General features: G+C 32.0%; 1 protein-coding gene and 1 long non-coding RNA gene across 2 annotated transcripts in view; one reads left to right on the top strand and one right to left on the bottom strand.

Annotated features, from left to right (window-relative positions):
• Positions 1–1,810: 1,810 nt before the first annotated feature.
• The window catches only part of LOC119608717 (protein eyes shut-like), a 47,748-nt gene continuing 24,385 nt past the window's right edge, over positions 1,811–25,173 (top strand). Inside the window, exons 1-3 of the mRNA XM_037963237.1 lie at positions 1,811–1,830; positions 5,663–7,527; positions 17,611–17,759. Coding sequence (XP_037819165.1) covers positions 6,434–7,527; positions 17,611–17,759 — 1,243 coding nt within the window. The 5' untranslated portion in view covers positions 1,811–1,830; positions 5,663–6,433. The remainder of the gene's footprint in view (positions 1,831–5,662; positions 7,528–17,610; positions 17,760–25,173) is intronic.
• Positions 24,218–25,173, bottom strand: part of LOC119608720 — a 100,474-nt gene continuing 99,518 nt past the window's right edge. The window contains exon 4 of the long non-coding RNA XR_005231834.1: positions 24,218–24,270. This is a non-coding gene — a long non-coding RNA (uncharacterized LOC119608720). The remainder of the gene's footprint in view (positions 24,271–25,173) is intronic.

Raw genomic sequence — 25,173 nt, 5'->3', positions numbered from 1 at the left:
CTAGAACTGAACTAGAACTGAACTAGAACTGAACTAGAACTGAACTAGAACTGAACTAGAACTAGAACTGAACTAGAACTGAACTAGAACTGAACTAGAACTGAACTAGAACTGAACTAGAACTGAACTAGAACTGAACTAGAACTGAACTAGAACTGAACTAGAACTGAACTAGAACTGAACTAGAACTGAACTAGAACTGAACTAGAACTGAACTAGAACTGAACTAGAACTGAACTAGAAAAAAACTGAACTAGAACTGAACTAGAACTGAACTAGAACTGAACTAGAACTGAACTAGAACTGAACTAGAACTGAACTAGAACTGAACTAGAACTGAACTAGAACTGAACTAGAACTGAACTAGAACTGAACTAGAACTGAACTAGAACTGAACTAGAACTGAACTAGAACTGAACTAGAACTGAACTAGAACTGAACTAGAACTGAACTAGAACTGAACTAGAACTGAACTAGAACTGAACTAGAACTGAACTAGAACTGAACTAGAGCTGTACTAGAACTGAACTAGAACTGAACTAGAACTGAACTAGAACTGAACTAGAACTGAACTAGAACTGAACTAGAACTGAACTAGAACTGAACTAGAACTGAACTAGAACTGAACTAGAACTGAACTAGAACTGAACTAGAACTGAACTAGAACTGAACTAGAACTGAACTAGAACTGAACTAGAACTGAACTAGAACTGAACTAGAACTGAACTAGAACTGAACTAGAACTGAACTAGAACTGAACTAGAACTGAACTAGAACTGAACTAGAACTGAACTAGAACTGAACTAGAACTGAACTAAACTGAACTAGAACTGAACTAGAACTGAACTAGAACTGAACTAGAACTGAACTAGAACTGAACTAGAGCTGTACTAGAACTGAACTAGAACTGAACTAGAACTGAACTAGAACTGAACTAGAACTGAACTAGAACTGAACTGAACTAGAACTGAACTAGAACTGAACTAGAACTGAACTAGAACTGAACTAGAACTGAACTAGAACTGAACTAGAACTGACTAGAACTGACTAGAACTGAACTAGAACTGAACTAGAACTGAACTAGAACTGAACTAGAACTGAACTAGAACTGAACTAGAACTGAACTAGAACTGAAACTAGAACTGAACTAGAATACTAGAACTGAACTAGAACTGAACTAGAACTGACTAGAACTGAACTAGAAACTGAACTAAACTAACTAGAACTGTACCAGAACTGAACTAGAACAGAGAATCGTTTCTGAATTACATCAATACAACTTTTCGAAAATCACATAAACTCATAGGATATCACATAATACAATTATTTCAGAATTTGTTTAATGATTCTTAATAAGATGTTAATATTTATATAATTTTAATTACCGAATCATTTAAAGCTTAACTTAGAGAAATTAACTTGTAGCTCTTCTTTATTTCCTCCCATTAGCAAACAGTGTATTTATACTCTAGATGCTCTTGACAAATAATTTATGCTATATACTCCTTTTTTTCTTCAACATTGCTAACAAAATGAATGAAATTTGTATCCTTTTTTATGCATTTCAGTGCCTCCGCACACCTCTAGCCCACTTAACCAAAATTTTTCTCTATGATCTTTTTTGTTGGTACAAAAAAAATGCAAAGTGTAAGAAGAAAAGGAAAAATGTTACAAGAGCTAGAGGAAATGAAAAACTTGTGAGAGAGCGATGAAAAAAAGGAAAAATTTGTGGCAAAACGTAAATCATGTTATTCATCTAATATGCAGAAACACAAAAAACTAGGAAAAACAACCTAGAAAAACCTTAAACTAAACAAAGTGGCAGTATATGTACGCTCTTATACAAATACCAATTCACATGCACTATATAGAGAGAAGAAGAAAATATAAGTGTGTATTACAGTTGTGTGATTTCAAAGAGAAGTCCTCAAAAAACATTAGCCCATGTAACAAATTTATTACAGAGGTTGTTGTACTCTGAGATATATGTATATTAGGGTGTAACTTTTTTTCTTACTTGGGAGAAGCTTGGGCCATACGGGATTTGTCTGAATTACTCTTTGTTGTGACGATAGATTTACAAATATAGTTCGTAGCAGTTAGAAATATTTGACGATTCAAAATATTCCTTTCTGGTTTTTTTTTCTGATGGAACAGGAGTGACAACAAAACATTTCAATATGAACCCCCTAATATAGATGTATTTATAGTTAGAGCTAACGGAAAGGGAAGTTGTTGATTTGGTTGCTGTTATAGTAGTTGTTTAAATATAAACTATATTGTGTTGTTTATTTAGTTAAATTTTTGCTTAAGTTGTTTATCAACTTGTGGTAGTGTGCGTGAGTCTAACACCATGTTGAGTTTATTGTATGTGTATATAAATTGATGTATATGTCTAAGAGGGTAAATAATGATAACAAGAAAATTGTGTGTCTAGTAAAAATCAATAGGCTTTATCAACATTCATGATTTTCCAATGTCTGAGACTATTAAAACTAGTACAAAAATTGCACTTAACTATTATATAAATTATATTAATTTTCCATATTTATAAATATGTGGAATTATTCATAATAAATTTTAAAAATTTTCAAAGGCTTATATAAAAAATACATTTAAAAAAAAAACCCTTTTTATTATTAAACTAATTTAACTGCTCACAGTCCTTTAATTTTTCTCTTTTACAACATCAGCTTTTTACACTTTTTTGTCTATTATAAATAGCCTAAATGATTTATTTTCTTCTCTTTATATTTTGGTTTTATTTTGGCTTTAAATAACATAATTTAATATATTATAAATAGTTCGTTATCAAATTAATGGTTTATTAAGACTTACTTATGTTGTTAAAAAAAGAAAAAAAATCGAAAACAGACAATAAAATTTACAAAGATAATACACAATGACAAGTGATACTATCTATATTAATAACTTTGACTTCAAGGTCATTGTTTTTGAAAGAATCAATTAAATCACAAAATTCGGCCAAAACGAAAAGAAATTTATTTTTCTACACTCTAAGTGGATACCAAAAAAAAAAAAAAAAATCTGCATAAATTTGTAATCAATTAATGTCAACAAAATATTTATGTTACAAAAATTGTGTCTTTATAATATTGAATTAAACTAGAACTGAACTAGAACTGAACTAGAACTGAACTAGAACTGAACTAGAACTGAAACTAGAACTGAACTAGAACTGAACTAGAACTGAACTAGAACTGAACTAGAACTGAACTAGAACTGAACTAGAACTGAACTAGAACTGAACTAGAACTGAACTAGAACTGAACTAGAACTGAACTAGAACTGAACTAGAACTGAACTAGAACTGAACTAGAACTGAACTAGAACTGAACTAGAACTGAACTAGAACTGAACTAGAACTGAACTAGAACTGAACTAGAACTGAACTAGAACTGAACTAGAACTGAACTAGAACTGAACTAGAACTGAACTAGAACTGCAACTAACTAGAACTGAACTAGAACTGAACTAGAACTGAACTAGAACTGAACTAGAACTGAACTAGAACTGAACTAGAACTGAACTAGAACTGAACTAGAACTGAACTAGAACTGAACTAGAACTGAACTAGAACTGAACTAGAACTGAACTAGAACTGAACTAGAACTGAACTAGAACTGAACTAGAACTGAACTAGAACTGAACTAGAACTGAACTAGAACTGAACTAGAACTGAACTACAACTGAACTAGAACTGCACTAGAACTGAACTAGAACTGAACTAGAACTGAACTAGAACTGAACTAGAACTGAACTAGAACTGAACTAGAACTGAACTAGAACTGAACTAGAACTGAACTAGAACTGAACTAGAACTGAACTACAACTGAACTACAACTGAACTAGAACTGAACTAGAACTGAACTAGAACTGAACTAGAACTGAACTAGAACTGAACTAGAACTGAACTAGAACTGAACTAGAACTGAACTAGAACTGAACTAGAACTGGAACTAGATACTGAACTAAGAACTGAACTAGAAACTGAACTAGAACTGAACTAGAACTGAACTAAGAACTGAACTAGAACTGAAACTAAGAACTGAACTAGAACTGAACTAAGAACTGAAGCTAGAAGAAACTGAACTAGAACTGAACTAGACCTGAACCTAGAACTGAATCTAGAACTGAACTCAGACGGAACCTAGAACTGAACTAGAACTGAACTAGAACTGAACTGAACTGAAACTAGAAATGAACTAGAACTGAACTAGAACTGAAACTAGAACTGAACTAGAACTGAACTAGAACTGAACTAGAACTGAACTAGAAACTGAACTACAACTGAACTAAACTAGAACTAAACTGAACTAGAACTGAACTAGAACTGAACTAGAACTGAACTAGAACGACTACAACGGAACTAGAACTGAACTAGAACTGAACTAGAACTGAACTAGAACTGAACTAGAACGGAACTAGAACTGAACTAGAACGGAACTAGAACTGAACTAGAACGGAACTAGACTGAACTAGAACTGAACTAGAACTGAACTAGAACTGAACTAGAACTGAAACTAGAACTGAACTAGAACTGAACTAGAACTGAACTAGAACTGAACCTAGAACTGAACTAGACTGAACTAGAACGACTAGAACTGAACTAGAACTGAACTAGAACTGAACTAGAACTGAACTAGAACTGAACTAGAAAAAAAACTGAACTAGAACTGAACTAGAACTAACTAGAACTGACTAGAACTGAACTAGAACTGAACTAGAACTGAACTAGAACTGAACTAGAACTGAACTAGAACTGACTAGAACTGAACTAGAACTGACTGAACTGAACTAGAACTGAACTAGAACTGAACTAGAACTGAACTAGAACTGAACTAGAACTGACTAGAACTGAACTAGAACTGACTAGAACTGAACTAGAACTGAACTAGAACTGAACTAGAACTGAACTAGAACTGAACTAGAACTGAACTAGAACTGAACTAGAACTGAACTAGACTGAACTAGAACTGAACTAGAACTGAACTAGAACTGAACTAGAACTGATCTAGAACTGAATTAGAACTGAACTAGAATTGAACTAGAATTAAACTAGAACTGATGTATTTAATTAAAACGTTCCAAAAATATTGTAGTTTTGAAAAACTATTTAATTTTTTTGCAACTACTTAAAATAATTACTAATAATCGCATTCAATTAAACAAGTTGATTTATAAATAAGGGCTGCATAACATGTAATTTAAATTGCAGCAATAACAACAAAAAACAATTGAAAGCACTACATTTTAATTAAGTTCTTTTTATACATTTTATGCAATTTGATGCTTTTTCAAAAACACTTAATCAATGAAACATTTTTACAATTAATTATCAGTTCGTATTAATTTTAATACTTACAAACATACGTATATAGCACATATTTGCTGTAAGACTGATGTAACTCAAACATCATAGTCTTGAAAATAATGGCTTTGAATGTGACATTTTCCTAAATAACTTTTAGACAAAGTAAGATTTTATTAATATAGACTGATATAGATAACTTGAGTTACGACACATTTTGAGTAAATAATATGTGTATGTAAGGATGATGCTGTTTTTTTTTTTACACTGTTCCTTATACTATAACTTCTACTCACCTTCTCATTCACATTTTTATTTGTGTCTTTATAGCAACCAATTAAAAAATTTACAAGTCAATATTTAAAACGATTTCCAAGAAGAAGGACAAATATAAAAATAGTCACTTCGATTATAGAAAACAGAGGAAAATAAAACGAAAAAAGGATGCAACAAGGACAACAGAGAAAGAAACAACATAAACAATTAATATCCTTAAAGGAAATAAACAATTTATTTAAAAAGCAAAAGCAATCCTATAAACACAGAAGGTATTAAGGGAAATAGTCAGAAATAGCAATATAAACTGCGACAACTATTAACGGAAAATTGAAATAAACAGTATAAAATATAGAATAATTGGAAGAAAAGAAGAATACGCTGCTGCACGCAGGGATTGCTATTGCAGCAAAAGGATTGCTTTTGCAGCAAAAGACAAGTTTGTCTTTAAGCTGTTAAGAGGATTTGCATGGATCAAAAGAGCATCACCATAACATTTAAGTGCTACAACAACTATTGGAAAACACTAGCTACCACCAACACCACCGCCCTTAAAAAAGAAGTCACTCACACGTTTTCTGTTTTACAATTTTTTTAAAAAGAATACACACACACAGAGTAACAATAATCAATCAATCAATGACATCAACGAACATTTACTTCATACTCTTGCATGTATGCATGTAAAAAAACACAAGGATACAAAAGACACACACACCGTTTTGCTCTCAAAAAAAAAAAAACAAATTCTGATTATTTACTTGAAACGTATATCCTTTCAAGTAGATTGCAAAAAGCTTGAGAAAAAACTTAAACTTTAAAAAAATGAAAAATAACAGCGAATTTAAACGAAAACTATTTATAAATAAAACCCAATTACATGATGAATGTACAAATCAAAAAGAAAATATTGAAAAATCCCTAAAATACAAAACTCCTAAAACTATGCAATATAACTATGATAGCAGAATAGTTAAGAAAACATTGAAAACATCAACAATAACAACTGCAACACCACCACTAATGATGACAACTTTGTCAACAACATTATCATCATCGTCATCATTATCGCCATTATTATCATCATTAGCAGCACCATTGACGATATCATTAAAAACACAAACATCTACAGCAGCAAACGAAGAAACTAACAAATTAAAGGAAATACAACGAGATCCTTTGCAACAACAACAGCAGCTACAACAAACTGAGTTAAAATGCCACCTGCAAAATAACAACGACAAATATGTTCAATCATCAGTACAGACACAGCAGCAACAACAACAAGCAGCAACAACAGCAACATTTGTAAAGTCAACAATTTCCAATGATATTAACACCGGAAATACGTTGCTATCATATGTTTACAATAATAAAACAACAACCAACAACAGCAGCAGCAGGAATAACAAAAATAATGATGAAGAAAATAAAGACGACGACAATAATGATAATGTAACATCCTTGAGAGTAACATCAACACCAGCAGCAGCTAAAACTTCCTGTTTAAGCAACACCATCAACAATAATAATAATGATAAAGACATCATCATAACCTCAACATTATCAGCGGCCTCATTGTCATCACCATCGTTAATACATCATGAACATCGTCGTCAGAAAGTTATTGCCACTAACACTCAAACCACCACCACCAGCACCACGAGCACCTACAAACACTCAGCCCTTTATCATGAAATGGACAACAGCTTAAGCAGTTTTAAATTTTGGAAAACCACCACCCACTCCTCGTCTTCAAATGTCACCAACAAATCCTGCTACTATTTATACTCTTCCTCGAATGTCATTTGGCTATTGGCTTTAGTGTCGATGTTCAGCTTATTCGGTTGCGGTCATGCTGGCTTTGCTTGCCTCAGTAATCCTTGTGTCTTTGGCGTTTGTATTGACGGTCTAAATAGGTGAGTTATTTTCCATTCTCAATTTTAATGTACATATACATATATGTATGTTTGTGTGTGTATTGTATTATTAATAATAATCCATATTTTTTGCCTTTATAGTGGCATATTGGTAACCTAGTTTTTTCTTAAGTTAAAAAGGAGTAATAGATTGTGTGGCCTAACCCAGTGAACTTATAATGTTAAGAACAGGTTGTAACAATTCAGAAGATCAGAACAAGATCACCAGAATATCATTCATAAAAATATTTACCTAAGAACAGATCAATTAGATCTCGACCCTAGTACTCTGAAGTAAATTTATCAAATTGATCTGGAAAGACAACCTAATTTGACAAACATTGAACCGATATTACCAATCTGATCTACAACCAAAGTAAATATTTGCTCAAGATCAATCTGGTACTCAAAGTATTAATATAAGCTTTATAAGATCAACTAGACTTTGAAAAAAACCAACCCCATCTTCAAAGGATCTATATGATCTTGAATCGATCTGATTCTGGATTGGAATAGATCAATCTGATCAGCTTAAGATCATTTCAATCTCAAGATTATAAGAATCATCTACTATTTTAAGGAAAAAAATGACCTTGAAAAGACCAATCTGATCACTGATCTGATCAATCTGATCTTGAAAAATCAACTAAAACGTTCAAATTTCGAGATGATCATACAAAAGTAAATATTTGCTCAAGATCAATCTGGTACTCAAAGTATCAGTATAAGCTTTATAAGATCAACTAGACTTTGAAAAAACCAACCTCATCTTCAAAGGATCTATATGATCTTGAATCGATCTGATTCTGAATTGGAATAGATCAATCTGAACAGCTTAAGATCATTTCAATCTCAAGATCATAAGAATCATCTACTATTTTAAGGAAAAAAATGACCTTGAAAAGACCAATCTGATCACTGATCTGATGAATCTGATCTTGAAAAATCAACTAAAACTTTCAAATTTCGAGATGATCATTAAAAAGATAAATTTATTATTGATCATTTCAATCTCAAGATTATAATTTAAATGATCGATATAATATTTTAAAGATCAAAATGACCTTGAAAAGACTAATGTGATCACTGAATGATCAATCTGATCTTGAAAATATACTTGAACTTTCAAATCTCGAGATGATCATTAAAAAGATATATTTGGTATTGAAAATATCGACTTGATAAATTAATAATAATTAAATTAATGAACTTAAAAGTAAGAAAAATTAGTGTTTAAGTTAAACTAATTACTTTTTGACAGGAAAACTGCTATTAGTAGTTTAATTTAATTCAAATATTACTTAGGAGACTTAGACAAATCTTAGCAACAAGTTCACAGGTTAAACTTATAGATTCGCAAGTACACACGTTTATATATTCTAGTATAGATGGACAGGTCCATAGACTAGAATACAGACTGTTCAAATACTGGTCTACAGATTGCACTTTAGACTACATAAACAATAAACTCCACTATATACCAGTCAATAAATTCGCCTATATAAATCGATAGGCTTGACAATACATATATTAATAGATAAACTGAACTATAACCACACATCCGTTGTCTGAATGTTAACAAACGTGGTAAGCTCACTATTGACAAACAATCCGTTGCCAATAGTGAACTTACCACGTAAGTAAACATTTAGACAACGGATGCGTATTCAACATTACATAGTGTTGTCGTACGTAAGTATACACTTTGACAACGGATGTTATTAAAAAATTATAAACTCTTTGGTGTCAATTTGATACCAGGCAGGTATATTTCCTTTTCCCTCTATGTAGTCTAGTCGATAGACACAAGTATAGACTAGACTTCAGACTACACCATAGACTATACCTAGACTATAGACTAGACTATGGACTTAACTATTGACTGGACTATAGACTAGACTATAGACTAGACTATAGACTAGACTATAGACTAGACTATAGACTAGACTATAGACTAGACTATAGACTAGACTATAGACTAGACTATAGACTAGACTATAGACTAGACTATAGACTAGACTATAGACTAGACTATAGACTAGACTATAGACTAGACTATAGACTAGACTACAGACTAGACTATAGACTAGACTAGACTAGACTATAGACTATAGACTATAGACTAGACTATAGACTAGACTATAGACTAGACTATAGACTAGACTATAGACTAGACTATAGACTAGACTATAGACTAGACTATAGACTAGACTATAGACTAGACTATAGACTAGACTATAGACTAGACTATAGACTAGACTATAGACTAGACTATAGACTAGACTATAGACTAGACTATAGACTAGACTATAGACTAGACTATAGACTAGACTATAGACTAGACTATAGACTAGACTATAGACTAGACTATAGACTAGACTATAGACTAGACTATAGACTAGACTATAGACTAGACTATAGACTAGACTATAGACTAGACTATAGACTAGACTATGACTAGACTATAGACTAGACTATAGACTACTATAGACTAGACTATAGACTTAGCTAACATAGACTAGACTATAGACTAGACTAACTAGACTATAGACTAGACTATAGACTAGACTATAGACTAGACTATAGACTAGACTATAGACTAGACTATAGACTAGACTATAGACTAGACTATAGACTAGACTATAGACTAGACTATAGACTAGACTATAGACTAGACTATAGACTAGACTATAGACTAGACTATAGACTAGACTATAGACTAGACTATAGACTAGACTATAGACTAGACTATAGACTAGACTATAGACTAGACTATAGACTAGACTATAGACTAGACTATAGACTAGACTATAGACTAGACTATAGACTAGACTATAGACTAGACTATAGACTAGACTATAGACTAGACTATAGACTAGACTATAGACTAGACTATAGACTAGACTATAGACTAGACTATAGACTAGACTATAGACTAGACTATAGACTGACTATAGACTAGACTATAGACTAGACTATAGACTAGACTATCGACTAGACTATAGACTAGACTATAGACTAGACTATAGACTAGACTATAGACTAGACTATAGACTAGACTAGACTATAGACTAGACTATACTAGACTGACTAGACTATAGACTAGACTATAGACTAGACTAGACTAGACTATAGACTAGACTATAGACTAGACTATAGACTAGACTATAGACTAGACTAGACTAGACTATAGACTAGACTATAGACTAGACTATAGACTAGACTAGACTATAGACTAGACTAGACTATAGACTAGACTAGACTATAGACTAGACTAGACTATAGACTAGACTAGACATGACTAGACTAGACTAGACTATAGACTAGACTAGACTATAGACTAGACTAGACTATAGACTAGACTATAGACTAGACTATAGACTAGACTATAGACTAGACTATACTGACTAGACTATAGACTAGACTATAGACTAGACTATAGACTAGACTATAGACTAGACTATAGACTAGACTATAGACTAGACTATAGACTAGACTATAGACTAGACTATAGACTAGACTATAGACTAGACTATAGACTAGACTATAGACTAGACTATAGACTAGACTATAGACTAGACTATAGACTAGACTATAGACTAGACTATAGACTAGACTATAGACTAGACTATAGACTAGACTATAGACTAGACTATAGACTAGACTATAGACTAGACTATACTAGACTATAGACTAGACTATAGACTAGACTATAGACTAGACTATAGACTAGACTATAGACTAGACTATAGACTAGACTATAGACTAGACTATAGACTAGACTATAGACTAGACTATAGACTAGACTATAGACTAGACTATAGACTAGACTATAGACTAGACTATAGACTAGACTATAGACTAGGCTATAGACTTGACTATAGACTAGACTATAGACTAGACTATAGACTAGACTATAGACTAGACTATAGACTAGACTATAGACTAGACTATAGACTAGACTATAGACTAGACCATAGACTAGACTATAGACTAGACTATAGACTAGACTAGACTAGACTAGACTATAGACTAGACTATAGACTAGACTATAGACTAGACTATAGACTAGACTATAGACTAGACTATGGACTAGACTAGACTATAGACTAGACTAGACTATAGACTAGACTAGACTATAGACTAGACTATAGACTAGACTATAGACTAGACTATAGACTAGACTGACTAGACTAGACTATAGACTAGACTATAGACTACTATAGACTAGACTATAGACTAGACTATAGACTAGACTATAGACTAGACTATAGACTAGACTATAGACTAGACTATAGACTAGACTATAGACTAGACTATAGACTAGACTATAGACTAGACTATAGACTAGACTATAGACTAGACTATAGACTAGACTATAGACTAGACTATAGACTAGACTATAGACTAGACTATAGACTAGACTATAGACTAGACTATAGACTAGACTATAGACTAGACTATAGACTAGACTATAGACTAGACTATAGACTAGACTATAGACTAGACTATAGACTAGACTATAGACTAGACTATAGACTAGACTATAGACTAGACTATAGACTAGACTATAGACTAGACTATAGACTAGACTATAGACTAGACTATAGACTAGACTATAGACTAGACTATAGACTAGACTATAGCCTAGACTATAGACTAGACTATAGACTAGACTATAGACTAGACTATAGACTAGACTATAGACTAGACTATAGACTAGACTATAGACTAGACTATAGACTAACTATAGACTAGACTATAGACTAGACTATAGACTAGACTATAGACTAGACTATAGACTAGACTATAGACTAGACTATAGACTAGACTATAGACCAGACTATAGACTAGACTATAGACTAGACTATAGACTAGACTATAGACTAGACTATAGACTAGACATAGACTATAGACTAGACTATAGACTAGACTATAGACTAGACTATAGACTAGACTATAGACTAGACTATAGACTAGACTATAGACTAGACTATAGACTATGCTATACTAGACTAGAGACTAGACTATAGACTAGACTATAGACTAGACTATAGACTAGACTATAGACTAGACTATAGACTAGACTATAGACTAGACTATAGACTAGACTATAGACTAGACTATAGACGACACTATAGACTAGACTATATACTACACTATAGACTAGACTATAGACTAGACTATAGACTAGACTATAGACTAGACTATAGACTAGACTATAGACTAGACTATAGACTAGACTATAGACTAGACTATAGACTAGACTATAGACTAGACTAGACTAGACTATAGACTAGACTATAGACTAGACTATAGACTAGACTACAGACTAGACTATAGACTAGACAATAGACGACTATAGACTAGACTATAGACTAGACTATAGACTAGACTATAGACTAGACTATAGACTAGACTATAGACTAGACTATAGACTAGACTATAGACTAGACTATAGACTAGACTATATATAGACTAGACTATAGACTAGACTATAGACTAGACTATAGACTAGACTATAGACTAGACTATAGACTAGACTATAGACTAGACTATAGACTAGACTATAGACTAGACTATAGACTAGATATAGACTAGACTATAGACTAGACTATAGACTAGACTATAGACTAGACTATAGACTAGACTATAGACTAGACTATAGACTAGACTATAGACTAGACTATAGACTAGACTATAGACTAGACTATAGACTAGACTATAGACTAGACTATAGACTAGACTATAGACTAGACTATAGACTAGACTATAGACTAGACTATAGACTAGACTATAGACTAGACTATAGACTAGACTATAGACTAGACTATAGACTAGACTATAGACTAGACTATAGACTAGACTATAGACAAGACTATAGACTAGACTATAGACTAGACTATAGACTAGACTATATAACTAGACTATAGACTAGACTATAGACTAGACTATAGACTAGACTATAGACTAGACTATAACTAGACTATAGAAGACTATAGACTATAGATAGACTAAGACTAGACTATAGACTAGACTATAGACTAGACTATAGACTAGACTATAGACTAGACTATAGACTACTATAGACTAGACTATAGACTAGACTATAGACTAGACTATAGACTAGACTATAGACTAGACTATAGACTAGACTATAGACTAGACTATAGACTAGACTATAGACTAGATATTAGACTAGACTAAGACTAGGGACTATAGATCTAGAATAGACTAGACTATAGACTAGACTAGACTAGACTATAGACTAGACTATAGACTAGACTATAGACAGACTATAGACTAGACTATAGGACTAGACTATAGACTAGACTATAGACTAGAACTATAGACTAGACTATAGACTAGACTATAGACTAGACTATAGACTAGACTATAGACTAGACTATAGACTAGACTATAGACTAGGACTATAAGACTAGACTATGACTAGACTATAGACTAGACTATAGACTAGACTATAGACTAGACTATAGACTAGACTATAGACTAGACTATAGACTAGACTATAGACTAGGACTATAGACTAGACTATAGACTAGACTATAGACTAGACTATAGACTAGACTATAGACTAGACTATAGACTAGACTAGACTAGACTATAGACTAGACTATAGACTAGACTATAGACTAGACTATAGACTAGACTACTATAGACTAGACTATAGACTAGACTATAGACTAGACTATAGACTAGCCTATAGACTAGACTATAGACTAGACTATAGACTAGACTATAGACTAGACTATAGACTAGACTATAGACTAGACTATAGACTAGACTATAGACTAGACTACTAGACTCGATAGACGTATAGACTAGACTATAGACTAGACTATAGACTAGACTATAGACTAGACTATAGACTAGACTATAGACTAGACTATAGACTAGACTATAGACTAGACTATAGACTAGATTATAGAGACTAGACTATAGAGACTAGACTATAGACTAGGACTATAGAGACTAGATTATAGAGACTAGACTATAAACTAGGACTATAGACTAGACTATACAAAATATTTTAAACTCCTCGATGGATTTGACTATATTTTTAACTATAGGCACCACTATAGTATGTAAACTCGATGGTTTGGTTTATAATAGTTACAAGTACTTTTCAGTTTTGCTAAATATATTTGTTTTCTATATTATTTATGACCTTCATTTCAATACCATGCAAACAATAAGATTCGTTTTTTATACAATTTATCTCAATTACAGGCTCTTGATTTTTATAGATTATTATAGTAGAAGTTAAACAGAAAACACTTTTCACCATCAATGTGTGTGTGTACTATATATCTGTTATGATGTTTGGTTGTCTATCCTTGATTACTTCATTTAACTAGTGCAAATCGTAAACTCTGTACTCATGATACTTAGTTACTAATTCATGACGAATAGTGGAGCAAATTTATCATATCATTGAAAAAAGCATATTGCAGTTATGGGGAGGTTCTTTTGTATTGTTTTCGACCCTTTTATTAAATACTTCCTTGGCATACATTTCAGTTGTTTGTTTCATAATTCTTGCAGAAAATTTATTACAAAACTTTAGTTTGATTTGTTGGCTTTTAAAAGGCTTACTTTGTTATAATGCCTACTATGTAAGCATTGCATAGAGATTTAATACCCTATAATCTTTAAATTAAGCAAATATATTACTATTATTTAAAACATAATGTTGACCAAAAAATATATTTTATATAATTATTGTTTTAAAACGATTGTTAAAATAGCTCTTCTAGATTCAAATATGTATTCATGTTTTTTATACAAATTAGGGTATTTTGTAGCCTGTTATTATTAGTTTTCTTTAACAAGACTTTTTTCTATTTTTAATACCAGAAGATTGGCAGCATAGTTGATGAGTTCGGTATTGCATGAAAATTTTATATACAAGATTGAGAATATTTTACAATGCAATTGGAAAAAGTTTTGTAATTTTTGTATTTTGTAAAACAAAAAGAAAAAATTTTCCATTCATACACAAACAAAAATAAATGTTAGCCTTCGATTGAACTGGTTTCATAAATAAAATTTATGGTTGTTATGTTACAAAGCCTTCAGGCGCTTTTCTAGAAGAGTAATCAAATTAAACTAAAATAACATTAAAATGGCCAAAACGATGGTTATAAAAGAGATAAAAATGAATTTTGCTAAAACATTAATCTGCATTCATAATTTAACAGGCACCATCAGGATTTTCAATAAGAAATGGGCTTCAATATCAAAATTTTAGTTTTTAGACCTTTTTAGTTTATAGACCTATCCATATTAGTATCAACTAGTCGAGATAATGTCGACTATAGCCAAGTCGATAATATCAAATATAGACTAGTCGAATGTGTAGACTATGGTCTAGTCGATAGTGTCGGCTATAAACTAGTCGATAGTGTCAGCTATAGACTAGTCGATAGTCTCGACTATAGACTAGTCGATAGTGTCGGCTATAGACTAGTCGATACTGTCGACTAGCCACTAGTCGAAAGTGTCGGCTGTAGACTAGTCGATAGTGTTGCCTATAGATTAGTCGATAGTGTCGACTATAGAATAGTCGATAGTGTCGGCTATAGACTAGTCGATAGTGTCGACTATAGACTAGTCGATTGTGTCGACTGTAGACTAGTCGATAGCGTCGACTATAGTCTAGTCGATAGCGTCGGCTATAGACTAGCCGATAGTGTCGGTTATAGACTAGTCGATAGTATCGGCTATAGTCTAGTCGATAGTGTCGACTATAGACTAGACGATTGTGTCGACTGTAGACTAGTCGATAGCGTCGACTATAGTCTAGTCGATAGTGTCGGCTATGGACTAGCCGATAGTGTCGGTTATAGACCAGTCGATAGTATGGGCTATAGACTAGTCGATAGTGTCGACTATAGACTTGTCGATACTGTCGACTAGTCACTAGTCGAAAGTGTCGGCTATAGACTAGTCGATAGTGTTGCCTATAGATTAGTCGTTAGTGTCGACTATAGACTAGTCGATAGTGTTGCCTATAGATTAGTCGATAGTGTCGACTATAGACTAGTCGATAGTGTCGGGTATAGACTAGTCGATAGTGTCGGCTATGGACTAGTCGATAGTGTCGGCTATAGACTAGTCGATAGTGTCGATAGTGTAGGCTATAGACTAGTCGATAGTGTCGACTATAGACTAGTCGATAGTTTCGACTATAGACCAGTCGATAGTTTCGACTATAGACTAGTCAATACTGTCGACTAAAGACTAGTTGATATTGTCGACAATAGACTAGTTGATATTGTCGACTATAGTCTAGTCGAAAGTGTCGGCTATAGACTAGTCGTTAATGTCGACTATAGACTAGTCGATAGTATCGGCTATAGACTAGTTTATATAGACTAGACGATAGTGTGGACTATAACTAGTCGATAGTGTGGACTATAGACTAGCCGTTAGTGTGGACTATAGACAAATCGATATTGTTGCCCATAAACTAGTCGGTAGTGTCGCCTATAGGCTAGTTGATAGTCTCGACTGTAGGCTAGTTGATAGTAAAGACTATAGGCTAGTTGATAGTAAAGACTATAGACTAGTAGATAGTTTCGACTATAAACTAGTTGATAGTTTTGACTATAGACTAGAAGATAGTGTCGTCTATAGACTAGTCGATAGTGTTGTCTATAGACTAAACGATAGTTTCGACTCTAGTTTAGTCTATAATCTCGACTATAGACTAGTCTACTATAGACTAGACGATATTCCCGAGAATAGATTAGTTGATTAGTCTCGACTATAGACTAGTCGCGGTTTTCCAGTATAGAACGATCAACAATCGAGACTATATACTAGTCGATAGCCTCCACTACATATTAGTCGATTGTCTCCACAAGACTAGTCGATAGTCTCGACTATAAACTGGTCAATAGTCTCGACTATAGTCGTGTCTAGTCAGGTCAGCGTTTATTTAAGTTCAAAATTCTTCCCAAATTTTTTAATTTTTTGCAAAATTAAAATACGAAAATTTTGATATATTATAAAATATTCCTGAATCAATACAATTCAAATTCTATCTTTCCTTTCCAGCTCCTATTCCTGTTATTGTATTGACGGTTATACTGGTATACAATGTCAAACGAATTGGGATGAATGCTGGTCGGGACCCTGTCAAAATGGTGGTACATGTATAGATGGCGTGGCCTACTACAATTGTACATGTCCAGATGGTTTTTCAGGTAAGTTAAGAAACTTAATTTCGGTTCTCATTTATTCATTATTATAAAAGCAATTTTAATTATATCTACAACCTGGAAAACAAAACTGTGAGAATTTGTTGTTTTTTCGTTATGGAAATTATGATAATTACAATGAACATAATTATGGTTAAACAATTTAAGACATTAATATTCTTGCTCTAAGTATTATAATGTGAAATTCTTGAGAAGTAATTATCTTATACATTTACCTACTCAACATACAATTTCTTTGTTATTTTCGGCAATTAATGGAGGCTTTTCGAAATTTTGTAAATTCTAGGAATTAAGTACACATAATAAAGAAAATACCTGAAATTAAATGAAATTAAAACAAATGCAAACATATTGCTATTAATATGTTTACAAACATATGTATTTACATTTGTATGGCAGTAGAAATACATAAATGAGGATGATATAAACGAATTTGACAAACATTTCTAGGAAAGATAAACATGACAACATTTGCTTAAAATGAAATTATAAACATAGATAAACATAGATATTAAAATGTGGTAAAAATAAACTAAAAACAGATGTTGTTATAATAAAATAGTAATACGAATTGGCAAAATAAATCTAGTAATTAAGAGACTTATTAAGATCAGTTTAAACTAACAATATTACATAAATGTTTATAATTATCTTAAAATATTGGTCAGTTATAAAATAATATAAAAACTAATTAAAAGAAACAAATACATTTCTGAAAATGTTACAATTTATGAGGAATGAAATAAATTCGATAGAAATTGATGTTAATCATACGCACCCCCTCTACTTGTGTATGTGAATTGTAGAAGTACGAGGAACTACGAGTAGTACGTTTTATAGACCAGACTATAGACTATTGACTAAATTACAGAATAAACAACAGACTAGACTATAGACTAGACTGTAGACTAGACTGTAGACTAGACTGTGTACTAGCCTATAGACTAGACTATAGACTAGACTATAGACCAGACTATAGACTAGATTACAGACTAGACTTAGTCTAGACAATAGACTAGACTATAGACTTGACTATAGACTAGACTATAGACTAGACTATAGACTAGACTATAGACTAGACTAGACTACTAGACTAGACTATAGAACTAGACTATAGACTAGACTATAGACTAGACTATAGACTAGACTATAGACTAGACTATAGACTAGACTATAGACTAGACCTATGACTAGACTATAGACTAGACTATACTAGACTAGACTATAGACTAGACTAGACTATAGACTAGACTAGACTATAGACTAGACTATAGACTAGACTATAGACTAAGACTATAGACTAGACTATAGACAAGACTATAGACTAGACTATAGACAGACTATAGACGTCTATACTACAAAGACTAGACTATAGACTAAGTACTAGTAGACGAGACTATAGACTAAGACTAGAGACTAGACTGTAGACAAGACTATAGACAGACTATAGACTGAACTATAGACTAGACTATGACTAGACTATAGACTAGACGATAGACTAGACTATAGACGAGACTATAGACTAGACGATAGACTAGACTATAGACTAGACTATAGACTAGACTATAGACTAGACTATAGACTATAGACTAGACTATAGACTAGACTATACTAGACTATAGACTAGACTATAGACTAGACTATAGACTAGACTATAGACTAGACTATAGACTAGACTATAGACTAGACTATAGACTAGACTATAGACTAGACTATAGACTAGACTATAGACTAGACTATAGACTAGACTATAGACTAGACTATAGACTAGACTATAGACTAGACTATAGACTAGACTATAGACTAGACTATAGACTAGACTATAGACTAGACTATAGACTAGACTATAGACTAGACTATAGACTAGACTATAGACTAGACTATAGACTAGACTATAGACGAGACTATAGACTAGAATATAGACTAGACTATAGACTAGACTATAGACTAGACTATAGACTAGACTATAGACTTGACTATAGACTAGACTATAGACTAGACTATAGACTAGACTATAGACTAGACTATAGACTAGACTATAGACTAGACTATAGACTAGACTATAGACTAGACTATAGACTAGACTATAGACTAGACTATAGACTAGACTATAGACTAGACTATAGACTATACAGACTAGACTATAGACTAGACTATAGACTAGACTATAGACTAGACTATAGACTAGACTATAGACTAGACTAGACTATAGACTAGACTATAGACTAGACTATAGACTAGACTATAGACTAGACTATAGACAAGACTATAGACTAGACTATAGACAAGACTATAGACTTACTACAGACTAGACTATAGACAAGTCTATAGACTAGACTATAGACTAGACTATAGACTAGACTGTAGACAAGACTATAGACAAGACTATAGACTAGACTATAGACTAGACTATAGACTAGACTATAGACTTGACTATAGACTAGACTATAGACTAGACTATAGACTAGACGATAGACTAGACTATAGACTAGACTATAGACTAGACTATAGACTAGACTATAGACTAGACTATAGACTAGACTATAGACTAGACTATAGACTAGACTATAGACTAGACTATAGACTAGACTATACTAGACTATAGACTAGACTATAGACTAGACTATAGACTAGACTATACTAGACTATAGACTAGACTATAGACTATACTAGACTAGACTATAGACTAGACTATAGACTAGACTATAGACTAGACTATAGACTAGACTATAGACTAGACTATAGACTAGACTATAGACTAGACTAGAGACTATACTAGACTAGACTATAGACTAGACTATAGACTAGACTATAGACTAGACTATAGACGAGACTATAGACTAGAATATAGACTAGACTATAGACTAGACTATAGACTAGACTATAGACTAGACTATAGACTTGACTATAGACTAGACTATAGACTAGACTATAGACTAGACTATAGACTAGACTATAGACTAGACTATAGACTAGACTATAGACTAGACTATAGACTAGACTATAGACTAGACTATAGACTAGACTATAGACTAGACTATAGACTAGACTATAGACTAGACTATAAGACTAGACTATAGACTAGACTATAGACTAGACTATAGACTAGACTATAGACTAGAACGATAGACTAGACTATAGACTAGACTATAGACTAGCTATAGACTAGACTATAGACTAGACTATAGACTAGACTATAGACTAGACTATAGACTAGACTATAGACTAGACTATAGAAGACTTAGACTATAGACTAGACTATAGACTAGACTATAGACGTAGACTATAGACTAGACATAGACTATACTATAGACTAGACTATAGACTAGACTAGAGACTAGACTTATAGCTAGACTATAGACTAGACTATAGACTAGACTTAGACTAGACTATAACTAGACTATAGACTATACTATAACTAGACTAGAGACTAGACTATAGACTAGACTAGAGACTAGACTATAGACCTAGACTATAGACTAGACTATAGACTAGACTATAGACTAGACTATAGACTAGACTATAGACTAGACTATAGACTAGACTATAGACTAGACTATAGACTAGACTATAGACTAGACTATAGACTAGACTATAGACTAGACTATAGACTAGACTATAGACTAGACTATAGACTAGATAGACTAGACTATAGACTAGACTATAGACTAAACTATAGACTAGACTATAGACTAGACTATAGACTAGACAGATAGACTATAGACTAGACTATAGACTAGACTATAGACTAGACTATAGACTAGACTATAGACTAGACTATAGACTAGACTATAGACTAGACTATAGACTAGACTATAGACTAGACTATAGACTAGACTATAGACTAGACTATAGACTAGACTATAGACTAGACTATAGACTAGACTATAGACTAGACTATAGACTAGACTATAGACTAGACTAGAGACTAGACTATAGACTAGACTATAGACTAGACTATAGACTAGACTATAGACTAGACTATAGACTAGACTATAGACTAGACTATAGACTAGACTATAGACTAGACTATAGACTAGACTATAGACTAGACTATAGACTAGACTATAGACTAGACTATAGACTAGACTATAGACTAGACTATAGACTAGACTATAGACTAGACTATAGACTAGACTATAGACTAGACTATAGATAGACTATAGACTAGACTATAGACTAGACTATAGACTAGACTATAGACTAGACTATAGACTAGACTATAGACTAGACTATAGACTAGACTATAGACTAGACTATAGACTAGACTATAGACTAGACTATAGACTAGACTATAGACTAGACTATAGACTAGACTATAGACTAGACTATAGACTAGACTATAGACTAGACTATAGACTAGACTATAGACTAGACTATAGACTAGACTATAGACTAGACTATAGACTAGACTATAGACTAGACTATAGACTAGACTATAGACTAGACTATAGACTAGACTATAGACTAGACTATAGACTAGACTATAGACTAGACTATAGACTAGACTATAGACTAGACTATAGACTAGACTATAGACTAGACTATAGACTAGATATAGACTAGACTATAGACTAGACTATAGACTAGACTATAGACTAGACTATAGACTAGACTATAGATAGACTATAGACTAGACTATAGACTAGACTATAGACTAGACTATAGACTAGACTATAGACTAGACTATAGACTAGACTATAGACTAGACTATAGACTAGACTATAGACTGACTATAGACTAGATGACTAGACTAGACTATAGACTAGACTATAGACTAGACTATAGACTAGACTATAGACTAGACTATAGACTAGACTATAGACTAGACTATGACTAGACTATAGACTAGACTATGGACTAGACTATAGACTAGACTATAGACTAGACTATAGACTAGACTATAGACTAGACTATAGACTAGACTATAGACTAGACTATGGACTAGACTATAGACTAGACTATAGACTAGACTATAGACTAGACTATAGACTAGACTATAGACTAGACTATAGACTAGACTATAGACTAGACTATAGACTAGACTATAGACTAGACTATAGACTAGACTATAGACTAGACTATAGACTAGACTATAGACTAGACTATAGACTAGACTATAGACTAGGACTATAGACTAGACTATATATAGATATCAAAAAGTACTGAAAATAGTACTAGAGTACTGAATTTTTCCGTACTTGCATTAAAGACTTATTTCCTTTTCTGTAAAATAATGTGCAACAGTACGCATAATTAATATTAATTTTACTAATATTACTTATACTCATTTAATCTCTATCTGTTTATATAAACATTTGCCTTTTGGCACTGAAAATTAAATAAAAATCTTTATAAATTTATTTTATTTAAACAACAGTTTAAATTTTTAACAACATTTATAAAAAAAAAACAACTAAATATCTTTTCTAAAGCTGAGATTTTAAAATTATTGCTGGTATTTACACACTTTTCATAAACTCACACACAATTTAGATTTAAACTGTTTTTGATGTTACCTAAGGCCTCAGGTAATAAAATTATTTATTTTCGTTTGAAAAACAAAAATGATTTTTTTTTTTTTTTTGCATTTAAATAAAAAAACAAAGAACAAAATATGTCCTACACAAAAGATTAAATATAAATCATAAAAATGGTGAAAAAAATATATTTTTTTAAATTATGTTTCTATACATATAAAAACGGGGAATAAAGCTGGCGTTTTGCAAAAAAAAACGGTAGAAAAGCCCATAAACAAAACTGACTTTTACACTGACTGAAACCATAAAAATTGAACAGAACAAAAAAATCCAACTACGGCAGCAGCAACAGCATTAAAATTCACAAAACCCTCTTTATTAAACTCATAAACAAAAGGGGCCATAATCATTTTGCTTTTTTTGTAGTTTTTCTTTAATAAACAACGTTTTTAAAATGAGTGAAATATAAAGAAGCTAAATACAACTTGCGGCAGTGCAGTGCTGCTTTGGACGTTCAATGACTTTTTGACCAACATTTTTTTTTCCTTCACTTTAGCTGCTTTCGCCAACATTGTAAACAGCACATTTAGATTTATGAATTATATAAATCATTTATTCTTTTCTTAGTTTTTTTTCTTCTTAATTTTTTTATTATATTTTCCACTGCCATTTTTTGTGTAAGTTTTTTTTTTTTTGTTCGCTGTTTGTCTTTTAATAGCATCGAAAATGACAATGGGCAGTTTTTAAGTGGACAGGTGTAATAATAAAGTAAGATTTGTATTTTCCTTCTTTGTAAGATTTTCTCTATTTTATGGAAAATTTTTAGGTTATTATGGCCTAAAAGGATGCATAAATATTATTAAGTTTTAATTAAATGCAAACAATTTAATTATGGGCAAATAAATGTAACATATTTTAAGGCAAACTGTCATAAATTATGGGGATTGTAATGGAATTTAATTTAGACACTTACCTTTTGCACAACAATAAACTAGTTGATTTTTATATAAAGTAATCTGTAAAGGAAATAAAAAATTAATTATTACAATTTATTAAATTAAGAAACTTTAATTCATAACTAAATTTTCAATGAAAAACTGAGTTTTCAGTCAAATAAAGTGATTTCTAAGTCGAAATATAGAAATATAATTTAAAAAAAAAATTTCTAGATTACGGTCCTCAGAAAGCTCTTAATCATGACTAACTAAAGGAAATAAGAAAAAATCTCACTCTGAGATAGCCTTTTGTTAATAGCATACGCCTTCAATCCGTTCCCAGTAGTATCTTTGTCTATTTTTTTAATAAAGACTACAGTTCCAATTTTGTAAGGACATAACACCTATACTCTCTTCCTACTTTTATGGCTTTTATATCAACTACATAAATTAAATACAAAATTTCTGACAATACAAATAGATTTTTGAATATTTCATAAAAACAGCAATTTTATCTTAATTTTTTTAATATTCAATGATAGCATGAACATAAATCTTTGAACGTTTTTATTTCATAGTTAACCCACTCAAGTGTAAGTACTATTAAAACACATACATACATGCACATATACATATACAGCAATAATAGCAAAAGAACCAACAAACAAAAGACAAAAGTCAAATTAATGCAAGCATAAATTTGAATATTGAACCAAAAAGTAAAGAGCAGGAAACTAAAATAATAACTAAAAAAAAAGTAAAAAAAAGTATTAATGAAAAAAAACTTTATAATACCCTACATCAATGAAAAAAAAAATTAATTTGAATATCATGGGATCGTTCCATAATTGAGCCTACAAATCTTAGTACCCCTCTTAAATTAATCACTATTCCAAATTCGAAAGATCACAACCCATAAACTGATCAACCTGATGCTCATATTAATACGGATATTTGATAATCAAATTCAGAATAAATCTAATA

Source organism: Lucilia sericata, unplaced genomic scaffold, assembly GCF_015586225.1.
Source record: "Lucilia sericata isolate MDLA Ls3-8-SP2 unplaced genomic scaffold, ASM1558622v1 Contig000875F_arrow, whole genome shotgun sequence".
In the NCBI taxonomy this organism is placed as follows: domain Eukaryota; kingdom Metazoa; phylum Arthropoda; class Insecta; order Diptera; family Calliphoridae; genus Lucilia; species Lucilia sericata.
Note: the sequence above shows the minus strand (reverse complement) of the source record. Positions and strands in the feature narration are given on the sequence as shown.